This window comes from Megalobrama amblycephala, linkage group LG1, assembly GCF_018812025.1.
Source record: "Megalobrama amblycephala isolate DHTTF-2021 linkage group LG1, ASM1881202v1, whole genome shotgun sequence".
NCBI classification, from domain to species: domain Eukaryota; kingdom Metazoa; phylum Chordata; class Actinopteri; order Cypriniformes; family Xenocyprididae; genus Megalobrama; species Megalobrama amblycephala.
The window spans coordinates 21,607,005-21,620,918 of record NC_063044.1 but is presented as its reverse complement, the minus strand read 5'-3'; the positions used below and the strand labels follow the sequence as shown (position 1 = coordinate 21,620,918).

At 37.3% G+C, this 13,914-nt stretch overlaps 2 protein-coding genes across 3 annotated transcripts in view; both read left to right on the top strand.

The window, feature by feature from the left end:
* LOC125244061 (stonustoxin subunit alpha-like) overlaps window positions 1-13,914 on the top strand; it is a 1,172,099-nt gene that overhangs the window by 390,385 nt on the left and 767,800 nt on the right. The gene's annotated exons all lie outside the window — the stretch shown is intronic.
* LOC125244869 lies at window positions 2,750-4,277 on the top strand. Its single transcript, XM_048155231.1, has 2 exons — window positions 2,750-3,210; window positions 3,636-4,277. The coding sequence occupies exons 1-2, from the start codon at window positions 3,003-3,005 to the stop codon at window positions 4,265-4,267; spliced, it is 840 nt and encodes a 279-aa protein (XP_048011188.1). The 5' UTR covers window positions 2,750-3,002; the 3' UTR covers window positions 4,268-4,277.

Below are 13,914 nucleotides of genomic sequence, written 5' to 3'. Positions count from 1 at the left end.
TGTAACATAAAAATACTATACTTATATATTTTGCTATTGTATTGTGATGTGACACTTTAATAAACTTTTCTAAAATCAGAGGAGAATAGTTGGTAAATATTACAATATCATATATATAGCACAACAACAGTGATCAGCAATATTGATAAGCCTAATTAATACAAACAATAAAAATAATATAGATCAACACAGTCAGGGAGGTAAGAAGTGGATTATCCTTCACCTGAAATGTTTGTCTTTTCATCATGAAGTGCAAGTTTGGGATTGGACTCGATTGGGATGTTCTCTTTTATTCTGGACGGCAAGGGCAGTGACTGTAACATCGAGTGTATTTTGTAGTATTAAACACGTATTTATACCGACTTCATCAGGCTCCGAAAATTATTCAAAAAGAACACAAAGAATGGCCTTCTCAGCTGCCATAGTTGCAACTCTTGCGTCATCAGAACAGGGTGTTCAACGCACCTCCGTTTCCATTTAAAAAACGTTTTGCAACGTTTTGTCGGGGCTGAACGCAGCCCTGGTGCTATCAATTGTGTACTTAATCAACTGAGTCAGTGTAATGGTGAAGGTGTCGATCAAATAAGCTAGTTGATGGAAGGTTCGTGAAGAAATTTCATGCTCCTTTGTAAAAGTATTTTTTTAGTATTTTTAAAATACAAAAATACAGTAGTTTATTTTGATACATGGTGTGGCTGCTGTATTTTGTAGTTTATTTTAATACATTTAAAATTAAGGTATTTGGTATTTTATTTTAAAATACATTTTGATGTATTTTTGCCCAGCCCTGCCTGAGAGAATAAAAAGGAAAATTTATGAAAAAAGTAAATCCGTGGCCTTCAGTTTTGGCATTGACCTGCCATAATTTTAGCCACGGAACTTTAACAAACAATCTCAAAACACATACATACTTCATGTTCCATAACCTTTCAATAAGATTAGACTTCATTTTAACACAAAAATAAATAGTTTCTTGTCATTTAATAATTCATTTTAAGCTTTTTAGACGGAGCTTAAGCATGACTCACCTTTCCCCAGCCGCGCTTACCGCGAACTGTCAGTTCGGCGGTAAGCCTTCCTTCAGAAGGAAAGCAACCGGAACTCGTTTCTTAAAGGAGCCACGTACCATTATTTAACAATTACAACAAACTAGGGCTGGGCGATATGGCTGAAAACTGTATCACGATATCAGTGTTTTATATCGGTGGATATCGATAATTATTGATATTTTTATGGCCCATTTAAAATAAGGACCAGGAGAAAAATATATTACATTTAAACATTTTTATTTTAAATTTAACCTTCCTCTGATCATAATCCCCTCAGTTATTGAGACAGAAATGTCAACAACCATGGTAAACTCAAATAATTAAAATGTAAACATAAGTCTAAAGTAGGGTGACCACCCGTCCCAGATTTTGCGGGACAGTCCTGAAATTAGGAGCTTTGTCCCGCATTTCATTTATGTCTATAATTTTTTTTCATCCCTGAAATTACAATACCACAGTAGGAAATATAATAAAAACTGTGAGTATTTAAAAATCTATTTAAAATCTAATCATATTCTAGCTGTGAAAATAACCAACCAGCGCAATCATAGAGAGAGGTTTTCCCGCTGATGACAACTGAGTGGACAGGCAAAGAGCAGGCCTCATCAAAGTCGGTAAACATAACTACACCAGCAAGGATTTCATCTTGCATACTGGATAAGAACCTCAGAAGAATAAAAAATATTGAACGTTTTATCAAACACATTTTTAAATGATATCGATCACGTGTCTATCGCGATACATATCGTTTTATCGCCCAGCCCTATTTGATACAATGTGTCATTTTTTTTAAATAGTTTTTATAGATGTAAATTTCGACCTGAAGTGTTTAGGTGGTAGTTATCTGAGACAACTATAATGTTTTAGGTGAATAAGAGATGTAAAAAGCGGTGAATGTTTTCTTTCTTTCTTTTTTTTACTACAATATCAGTTATATTGTAATTGTAAAATATGACAGACATTTAAAGCTGCAATTTTTCCTCTTTGTCACTATCTCTGTTTGAAACATGCGATTGTAGTCATATGCTGAACAGTTATGTGTAGGTGCGTTGTGCACATAGACTGTAAAAAAATATGGACGTAGCGTCCGTGACGTCACCCATAGAGTTCTGAACAGCAGTTTTGACGCCTAAATGAGGCCGCGGCCATCTTAGCTGCGCGTCACCGCACGTCACTCCCGGATAACTGAAAATGGGCAAAGAGGCGGGGAGGTGGTTTGAGCTGATATGACTGGTTGCTGAAACCACGCCTGCCTAGCTCGACGTGACCATGTTAGCAGCAAAGGAGCTATATATCTATCTAAGATACGATCTAAAATATTAATGAAGATAAGTTTTATCATCAGAACGTTCTAAAGGTTTACTGTCAATCTACGGTGTTTTTTAAGATTTAGGGTGCTTTCATACCTGCCTCATTTAGTTCGGTTGAATCGTACTAGAGTTCGTTTCCCCCTTTGGTGCGGTTCGTTTGGGCAGGTGTGAAAGCAGCAATCGCACTCGGGTGCGCACCAAAAGCGGACCAAATAAGCGTACCGAGACCTGCTTGAAGAGGTGGTCTCGGTACGCTTTCAAACGAACTCTGGAGCGGTTTGTTTGTGGTGAGAACGTGATCCAACCTCGAACAGACCCAACTGCAAAAAGTACTGATCATTTTTGGACTAAACCAGCTGCCGTAGTCAGCTGCGCTATGCATTATGGGATGAGGAAGTGTTTGTTGACAGTTTGCACTTTAGCATGGCAGCTTGCGGACAAACTTGGAGTTGTGAGGAGGTGCGGAGCCTCATAGAAATTTGGACTGATGACCATATTAGGTCCCAACTTTCGAAAACTCATAAGAACAGCGCGATCTTCTCATTGTTTAGCAAACAACTCAGGGAAAGGGGGTTTGATAGATCTGTGGAACAGTGCCGGGTTAAGGTAAAGAAGCTCCGCCAGCAGTACATCCAAGTGCGGGATGCACTTAATAAAACGGGCAGCTCGGGTAAGGAGAAAGACAAGTTCCCCTGGTATGATGACCTCGATAATATACTTGGGACAAAACCCTGACGTCGATCCGGTGGATGTTGTTGAGTCCCATGAAAGTTCAACATCGTCCGCTTCCAGTGATGCTATTGATGCTAGCACTGTTGACCAAGCTACCGCATCTAATACCGATGTTGACGGTGAGTTTATTTCGTTTTTGCACTTGCCAATACAAAGCACTTACTTAAGAAATTATGGTGTAACTTTAGGCGTAGATTATTCTTTGCCATGCCTAATATGACGGCAAGTTATGTTACTTCACATTAACCAGAAGCAGTATATATATATATATATATATATATATATATATATAACTGCTTCTGGTTAATGTGGAGTGACATAACTTGCCGTCATATCGTGTGTATATATATATATATATATATATATATATATATATATATATATATATATATATATATATATGTGTGTGTATATTTATGGGACATTCTTTGTTTCACACACACTGCATTGCTTACATTGCAATATGCATTTAAATATATTTTTATATTTAAATCTGCATTAAAATGTCATAAGTAACAAAGATACTGTTTTTTTCACTAAACAGTGGGAGATTCAAGCAACATATCCTCTGATGTAGATGTCACAAACACCGTTGCTGATGCAGGAGTGTCTGATGATCCAAGTACAGAGAGCAGTGCCAATGAAGAAGGCATCATAGGAGAAAGACTGCCCATTCCTGGAGCCAAAGCTCGAAAAAGAAAGATAAAGTCTTGCAAAGCTGATGTTGACATCCAGGCATATATGATGGACAACAAAACGATGCTGACAGAACTGCATAGAGCTGAACAGAGCCAGGTGGCTCAAGAAGCTGCCTGTTTTGAGAGAATATTGAAGGCACAACAGGAGGCTGAGGAGAGAAGATTCCAGGTGATGCAGGCACAGCAACAGGCCACTAACCAGATGTTTCTGCAACTAATGGGCACTCTAGCAAGTGCACTGAATCCTGGTCAGCCTCCACCTCATTCCTCAACAATGCCAGCCTGGACCACGACACCCCCACCAACATCAATCCCTAGTGCTTGGTCCTTGCCCCACCTGTTTCAGCCAACTGCCCTGCTGCCAATGAATGATCCACATCACCACCGGCAATCAGAATCTCCATCCACCCAAGAAGAACATCCTAGCCCTTCATCCATTATACATGACATTAATAGTACATACTACTACAAGATGTAGTTTTTTTGGGGGGGGGTTGTTTTTGCAATCTAGGAAAGGCTTTGTTCGTTAGGCCTTTTTGCAGTTTTTGCTTTTTGAATTGTTCTGGAAGAAATTAATGTTCTGTTTAGTGTTCTGAAGAATATACTTAAAGCAGAAATGACTACCACTGTGTTGTGTTTACATTTCCCAGAAATATGCTACCTCATTTGCATTACCTCTGGAGTACACGAGTAGAATATATAATTTAAAGTAAAAAGAGGACTTTTTTTTTCTAATCAATGTTTTTGTAGCCAACATTTATGGCAAAGTTGCATTTGTCTGAAGTTAAACAGGCAAGTTTGGTGTTAAGAATGTTCTATTTTTTAAGAACTGTGATTGTGTTTACATGTATAACATGGCTAGTCCAGTGGCCTAGAAACTGTTAGCAGGCAGTTGAAGGACTAGCTGGAGGCAAAGCTCCCTAAGACCACCACTTACGCACTGAAATAATGGCATAGTGCCTTTAGCTTACTGTTTATGTGTGGTCTTTCGCATGGGAGATCGAGGTTCAAATTACAAGCACTGTTACCTAATTTTCATTTCATTTTTATTGTAATTTCAGACAATGTACCAGACACATAGCACTGTTGAAAAAAGACATTTTAATTTCAAAATGGAAAAAAGGTGTTCAGACGTGTCAACTTTACATTTGTTACAAATAAAACAGAAAATAAAACCTTTTAAAGCAAAAGTGTTTCCATTCCATTAATTTTAAATCAAACAAAATAAGTTTATATATGGTGGTTCCCTATACTAGTATATGAACATAAATGCTATGAATAACTGAAGATGAACTCATCGAGAGATAACAGCATAACATTTTTTTTAAACATACTGAATACTGAACTGAGTATTTGCAGGCTTTGGTCATTCATACTGTAGCAAAGTAGCTACACAGTGCATTTCTAACGTCGTGTTGCTGCTGTACATGCCCCTGCTCATCATGTACAGGTCCCTCTTCCTCTGCAACTCTTTCTTCCTCTGCAACTCTTTCTCCCTCCACAAATTCCTCCTTCTGTACCTCACAGAAATTATGCAGCACACAGCAAGCAGACACAATGCGGCTTACAAAAGTTATGTGGGCCTCATTTTCTTTAAGAAGGCAACGCCAGCGTCCTTTGAGGCACCCAAAGGCACGCTCAACTGTCATACGGGCTTGGCTTAATCTGTGGTTGAAGTTGAGCTGCTGTGGTGTTACTGCTCCTCCTTCTGGGTAAGGTTTCATGAGCCAAGTTAGTAGAGGGTAAGCCGAATCACCCAAAAGAAAAAGAGGCACATCGACCCCCTCAAACGCTTCAGTCCAATGAGGTAAAAGAGTGCCTGCACTGCCACGCTCATACAATGATGATAGGGAGAAAACACGGGCATTGTGTATCTTGCCTGGTCGCCCAACATTAATATCCCAAAATCTCATCCTATGGTCCACCACACCTTGCAGAATGATGGAATAGTCTCCCTTCCGGTTGTAATAACAAGATGAGTTGTCAGGAGGAGCTCTGATCTTAATATGGCTTCCATCAATCGCACCTGCCACCTGAGGGAATCTCCATTTGTCTCGAAATCCCTGTATTATCTGCCTGAACTCTGCTGCTGAGGGATGCTTGATATACAGAGGCTTCATTACCACATTTATGGCAGTCACAACCTCCTGGGTGATAGTGCAACATGTTGATAACCCAACACCAAACAGTTGTGAGATAGACCGGTACTCCAGGTTTGTGGCTAATCTCCAAACACAAATTGCAACTCGAGCATCAACAGGCACTGCCTGTCTATATTTTGTGTTTTGTCGGGTCAGCCAGGGCCGGAGAATGTCACAAAGGAGTCTGAAGCTGCCTCGTCGCATTCGGAAGTTTTTCAGCCAGTCTTCATCTGTCCAGGTGGTGTTGATGTGGGGCCACCAACTATCACTTCGTGGGCATGTCCAAATCCTCCTGTGTTTAACAGAAATATGAAATTAATCATCTAGTCATTATGAAAACTTTCAGGAAATTATCTCTTGATTTACATTGTTATTATCATATGTAAACTAGGGATGGGCAACAATTAATCGCGATTAATCATTAGCAAAATAAAGGTCTGTGTTTATGTAATATATGTGTGTGGTCTGTGTATAATAATTATGTATAAATACACACGTGTATAAATTTAAGAAATATATGCATGTTTAAATAAATATATATTTACATATATTTTATAGTACATGTAAATATAAAGATTTTATATATAAATCTAACATTTTTCTTAAATATATACATGTATGTGTCTGTATTATGTATAGTTATGTATATATACATAACTATTATAAACAGAACACACACATATATTACGTAAACACAGACTTTTATTTTGCAAACGATTAATCGTTGCCCATCCCTAATGTAAACTGATTTCATTGATATTGTTAGATGAATTAGGGCAATGTTATTTTTGCTATTAAAATATCAAAATGCTTTAACATAGGCCTGTAATATGGATCGATATCAAAACCTTCTGCTTGCTTATCAAAAAACACATAGCAACAAGGTTACCACACAACATCAAATTCAAGGACTTCCAGGCCCCAAAACAGCATAGTGAGAATGTTTAATGAGAACTCACAGAAAACTATTTCAAAGAGAAAGAGAGGGCATGACATTACCTGATAGATCGTTGGTAATATTTTTGGAGGATGAGTATGTCAGAGCCAAGAAGAATTAATGCACGCCTCCTGCTTGAAGTGACGAGCGATGCGCGCTCGCCGTTTGCAGTGCATTAGAACGTTGTTTTCAAGCCGCATCCGCGCTCCATTATAAAATTGTATTGTTTGCATATTGTGGTGTATACAAACAATGTAATAGATTATGGCCAGGGACAAAACCAGCCCGCGCAGTCTTCTCTCCATAGTTGTGTTGTGTTGTGTTGTGTTGTGTTGTCTCCGTATTGTTTGCTGGCTTTTCCTCTTATGTTGTGATTTTCCCGCACAATCCTGACCAATCGAAAAGCAGTTTAGCAAATACGCCATGGCCAATGAGTGATGTGGATGTTGTCACGTGACTGCATTTTGGTTCGTTTCAACTGGTTCGGACCAAAGCAATCAGTGTGGTGTGAAAAGGGACCAAAAAAGCAGAAAAATGCTACAATCTATAATTGTTTGCTCTTGGTTCGGACCAAATGAACCGAACTAGAGATGTGAAAGCACCCATAGATGCTCCAACACCAGTAGTGTTGGTTGTGCAAATAACAACATGGAAAATCAAATGGGACTTCATACCTTTATAATGAAATAGAGATCGCGAGATGAATCCAATCCGTGGCACTTGGGTAAAATATGAGTGTCCATTGCAAAACAAAAAAACATTTCACATTTCTTCTGAATGATCTGCTCTCTGTCATCGTTCTTCAAGAAAGGATGCAATCTGAGCAGCGATCGTATCTAACAAACAAATGAGCCTGTGTCCAAAGTATATTTTTTTTCAAAACAGTGCAGCAGTTTTAGTTATAATATCCAAGCAGTGCTGTCGGATTTTGATATCCTCCCGCCATTGTCATTGCAGTAAATCTCACAACCAAAACTTTCAGCCAATGCCACGATCCAACAACGTGTGTTCTGTGTCTCTTCCCCATGCACATCTACACAGACACACATCAGTCTCGAATATTATGCAGCAAGCCATATTTTATAATTGTATAAAATAATCGAGCACAAATACGGCTGAGATGCCAAATTCAGCGGCAGCTGAGGTAACATGACGGCTCATGACAGCAGCGCAATATACCTGTCACTCAAGTGACCACGCCCTTAATTATGCAGAACTTTAAGGCTTAATATAATTTAAACGGATAAGTTATAAAAAAATTCACCCCCCTCAGAGTTGTCATGAAGGGCAAAAATAGCAGTATAGACCAAAACCACAATTTGAACCAACTTGTAAACATGTTTTTTTCTGCTATAAACTTGGCCAATTTAACATGGGACTCAATGAGATTCTGCTCTCTTTTGGACCCTGTCCCTAGCGGCCAGTCGATGAATCGCAGTTTAAGTTACTTCCGTATTGGCTTCACGAGAGAAAGGGGGAGGTTGCCGCTTGGTTGTGCATCAGCACAGCTCGTCAGCGCGGATGAATCTAATGTTTGCTGTCAGTCACCGCACCGGTGGATACTGAACTTCAGAATCACAGACTCTACGTCTTGAAAGTATGACCAAAATAAGAATTTCACTGGAAAATATCATCTGAACAAGCAAGTAACATGTCTGCCACTTTTGTTTTGACCAACTGAGGGGAAAAGCATTAGGCCTACAATAAATCGCGCTGCCAATGATGATTGAATCTAACGATCGCTTATCTCAGACAGGGTACCCCCAGGATCCTCCAAATGAAATTCAAGGCTTTTTAAGACCTTTTTAATACCATTTTAAATGAAATTCAATGCCAACTTCGTACCCATTCTGACAGAAGTATGAGGGGAAAATGTCAAATCTGTATAAATTTTGAACCCTAGAAAATAATTAATTCGGCATATATTTTTATACCTACTATAAATATTTTATTTACCATAGGCCTACTAAATGTAAACAGCAGTGTCTCTCTCATTGTTACAGAGTGTAATATAATTATATAGGCTAATACTATGATGTAATTGATGTAATACTACTAATGTAATTGATGTAATACTACTAATATACTAATATAATACTACTAATATAATACTATTAATTGCAATAGTCTGGTGCAACTTCTCACATCCATAGCAAACTGACATAGAATCAACGTAGAAACGACGTTTCTCGTGACATCGAAACGACGTTGATCTCCGACGTTGATCCGGCATCAGTTTGCTCATCGGGGTAATGTTGAATCAACGTCAGACACTCCATTCAAATCTAACGGAAAATCGACGCAATTGGTTTGGTTACCGAACGTTGAAACGATGTTGATTTTCGGATGGTTGAAACGACGTTGTAGAATCAACACATATTCAACATAAAATCGATCTAATTGGTTTGCTTACCTAACGTCGAAACGATGTTGATTTCAGTTGAGTGAAACGACGTTGTAGATCAACACGAATTCAACATGAAATCGATCTAACTGGTTTGCTTACCCAACGTTGATGTTGATTTCATTTGGGTGAAATAACTCTATACAATTAACACATTTTCTACTTATTTAAAAAATCTCAAAACACTTAATACTAAAAGATAAGCCTGTTTACAAAATAATCACACATCACATTCAGTTAACATTGCTTTAATATTTACAAAATACAGGTACAAATAGCTTACATCGTTAGAGCATACAAATCTTCTATACAAGACTAACATAGAAAAGGCATTTACTCTCAAATACACACAAAGAGGTATACAAGTTAATTATTAGCTATTATAAATAGTCTCAAGCTACAAATTAAAAGCAATATTTACTCAAGTATAAAACTGGTCATGTTCTTTTGTACCAAATGTGTTATTTTTATTGGAGCACAAAAGGAGATGTAAGGCAGAACATAAAGAGACTGACAGCCTGAGTCAGAATTCACTATCACTGCTTCTTTTCTAATGGTGACTGAGACTATATGACTCTCTCCTTTTTGTGTTCAACAAAAATAAAGACATATGGGTCAGTAGATGATTTATAAAGAAATCTTACCCTTGAAAATGGAGGACAGAAGAATATAGCAGATGAATTGGTTTTCCTTTGCAATTAAAATGTAAGTTCCTTGCTCTTGTAACAGGGATGTAAACTCATCAGGGGTGAAAAGGGTGACAGATGTAACCCACAATTTCAATACAATGGACAATAAAATATATATTTTTAATTACTTTTTTAATTTCAAGGTTTATGAATATTTAAATTTATTTCATAATTATTATTGACATTTATATCAAAATTAAAATATTTCATCTTTATCTAAATGTAAACCAGTGTCAATTCATGAAGTGCCCCAATGATTTAACGGATTCACTCCTGTAATTGGATAAATGCGAATGTCACTCCTGAAAATTTGCAGTGCAGGTGGTTCTCTAGCAGCATAAAAATAAAACTGAGTACAGAAAGCAATGTGCATATTTATTATAATATTGCTCATTTATTATAAGTCTATAGCCCCCAGCTGTTAGAATAGCGACTCAGTTATGCACATGCTGTATTGTATCTGGCATTATTGTAGTGAAACTGAGCAACTGACAGTGGAAGGTGTAGGCAATATTTCAGTGAAGTCATCAAAATGTTTTAGGAGCTGAAAACTTAGTTCCTTTCTCTCTCACAAACACAACAGTTACACCTTTTCAATTTCAGAGTGTCTATTTACATAAAGTGCAAATAGCGTCCCTGGTTGGCAAACGCTATTTACACTAGCTTTTGGGCCACTCAAGTTTTAAAAAAGAAGCACAGAAGGCAACGTCTTCAGTGACACAGCAGTAGCGAGTAGGGAGTTCTGGCTTTTGATGCAGGTTCAAATCTGCCTTTTGCTAAGCTCGCATTTATTTTCAATAAAAATGAAAATAATGTTCTAAAAGAGGAACTAAACTGAATGAGTGTTTAATAATATTAAAAGTGTTTATTGGGTAGGGTTAGGAGAAGGTGTAGGGAGGATTTTATTCTACCAATAAGGCAGCATCCATTTAATCATTTTAATAAATACAATCATTTACACTCTATATTACTGCATCCTGTTAATGTACAAAAATACTGAGGTGCAAATAGTATCTGCCAATATTAAGTAGGCCTATAGATAGCATCTATTTACTCTTATTGCAAAGAATTGATACTTTACATGGTGTAAATAGAATCTATCACTATTTTCACCTAGTGTAAGAAAATGTGCTATTGTCACTTAGTGCAAATAGCCACTGCCTTTAATTTTTTTCATTGCAGGTGCACTAAACCTATTCTACAAATCACAAATTAAGAAATTCATAAGCTCAATTTTTTTGTAGATCAGTAAAACTTTGGCCAATCATGCACATTTATGGAAGTATTTTAATGCCAAATGTTTTTGAAATAAAAAGCTTGTTGAATTGCACTAACTGGAAAAAAAACATGCATCACATTAGCTGTGCTTGCATTTAGATGCATTGTATTTTTAAGGCTTGCATTTTTATGGGCTGAAATTCAACATGGTCGTATATTTAAGCTGTGAATATTTCAATAAAAAATATTTCACACACATTTTCATTATTAAAAATTCAATAATTTATTTTCACCTTTCAGATTTCAATTCCAAAATATTCATTCTGTTTAAAAATACAACCTATAAAATTCGACTAGCAATTTTCAGTCCATTTTATTTCGCTTTACAAATTCGCTTCCACAAATTCAGTGGTTCAAATTCGACAGAAAATTCAACATTTCACATCCGGGGAACTGCAGGAAAAGCAGTAGAGTGCCGATGCATGATCTCCATCTGCTGTTAGTCGACTTCACCAGCAGGCGCCGCTAGCGGCTGTTTACAAAGACGAGCAACGGCTAGTAAGTCATCATTCATTCATAAAAGCGGATTTACAGAAATGGAGCAAGCGGTAAGTGAATGTGTGATGATTATCAGGGCCAGTATAAATGCAGAAAAGCTGATAAAGACACAAAAGCTGCATTTATGTTTAATTCAGTGTCTTTACGGTTACTTTCCCTGTTTAGTCTACATGTAAGCAGCTTTCTCTCCCGTGAACGAGATTATAACGTTATTGTCCGATGCTGGTGTACAGATATACATTAAATCTGAGGTAGACATATATTTCTCTCTGTTGTTTAGTTTCCTTAACTTTATATCGCAGCACTGTGTTGTAATACTATGGTTTCCCTCATCCGTCATAGGATTCCCCTGCCATCAGGACATCTTAACACAGCTTAATGGACTCGTGTACAGTGATATAAAAGAGCAAACTCGCACCTCGTTTGTGATGTAAGTTATACTATATAGGCTCCAAGAAAGCAGATACTGGCATAAAGTTGTTTTGACGCTGAACATTTGATTTTCGCAAATTTAGGGACCGTCTCTAAAGTTACGATATTGGTATTCACGTTTCTACCTTCAGTAGCGTTTAAAGAGAATGATTTACAGTCACAAAACCAACTCTAAAGTGTTCATCTAGGTCTCAGGTAATGCAAACCTTTTAGATTTTTGATGCTTATTAAAATAAAAGGTAACACTTTATATTATAGTTAGTTAATATGAACTAATAAAGAACTGCACTTCTACAGCACTTATTAATCTTTGTTAATTTTAATTCCAGCATTTACTAATGCATTATTAAAATCAAGAGTTGTATTAACATTAGGTAATGCACTGTGAACTAACATGAACAATGAACCGCTGTAATTTTATAAACCCTAACAAAGATTAACAAATACAGTAACAAATGTATTGCTCATGGATAGTTCATGTTAGTTAAGACATTATGATCCATCCATATTGTAAAATAAACTGTCAAGTAATATGTGAATATTGCTATGTATTTCACTACTGTATGGGATCATACAAAAAATGCCATAATTTAAAGCTCAATAGCATTTGACGAGAATGATTTACAGTCACAAAACTACCTGTAAAGTGTTCATATGGTGTCAGGTCGAACAGTGATGCGCCCTTCTCTCTCTCTCTCTCTCTCTCTCTCTCTCTCTCTCACTCACTCACTCACTCACTCACTCACACACACACACACACACACACACGTTAGGTTTTTGTGAATTGTGGGGACTTTCCATAGGCTGCAATGCATTTTATACTGTACAAACCGTACTTCCTATCCCCCTACCCTACCCCTAACCCTAAACCTAACCATCACAGGAACCTGTGCATACCTTTATTTTCTCACAAAACCACCATTTAGTATTTTTAATAATTAATTTACATTGTGGGGACCGGTGGCCGGTCCCCACGATGTAGGTGAACTCAGGTTTATATTACATCGTGGGGACATTTATATACATCCCCACGATGTAATATAAACAAGAACACACACACACACACACACTTGAACTCACACAAACTCTTGTACGCACATGCACATGCATATTCAAACACACCCCACTCAAAGTACATGCATATTATATACTATTTCTATTTTTTAACACGTTCATCACACAATTCATTCTACTTCATTTTCATTTTTCCTGCTCATATATTATCCTGCTTATACAAATTTTACATTGTGTTGCCAAAGCATGTATATGAGCAGGAAAAATAAAATTAACTAAGTAGAACGAATTGTGTGATGAATGTGTAAAAAGAAAAAAAGAAAAGAAAAAAAGTATGTGCATGTACTTTGAGTTGTGTGTGTGTGTGTGTGTGTGTGTGTGTGTGTGTGAGAGAGAGAGTGAGAGAGAGAGAGTGAGAGAGAGAGAGAGTAGGGCGCATCACTGTTCGACCTGAGACCTAGATGAACACTTTAGAGTTGGTTTTGTGACTGTAAATCATTCTCTTTAAACGCTACTGAAGGTAGAAACGTGAATACCAATATCGTAACTTTAGAGACGGTCCCTAAATTTGCGAATTGACGTTCAGGGTCAAAACAACTTTATGCCAGTATCTGCTTTCTTGGAGCCTATATAGTATAATCTACATCACAAATGAGGTGCGAGTTTGGTCTTTTATATCACTGTACACGAGTCCATTAAGCTGTGTTAAGAGTTTTATATGTCCTGATGGCA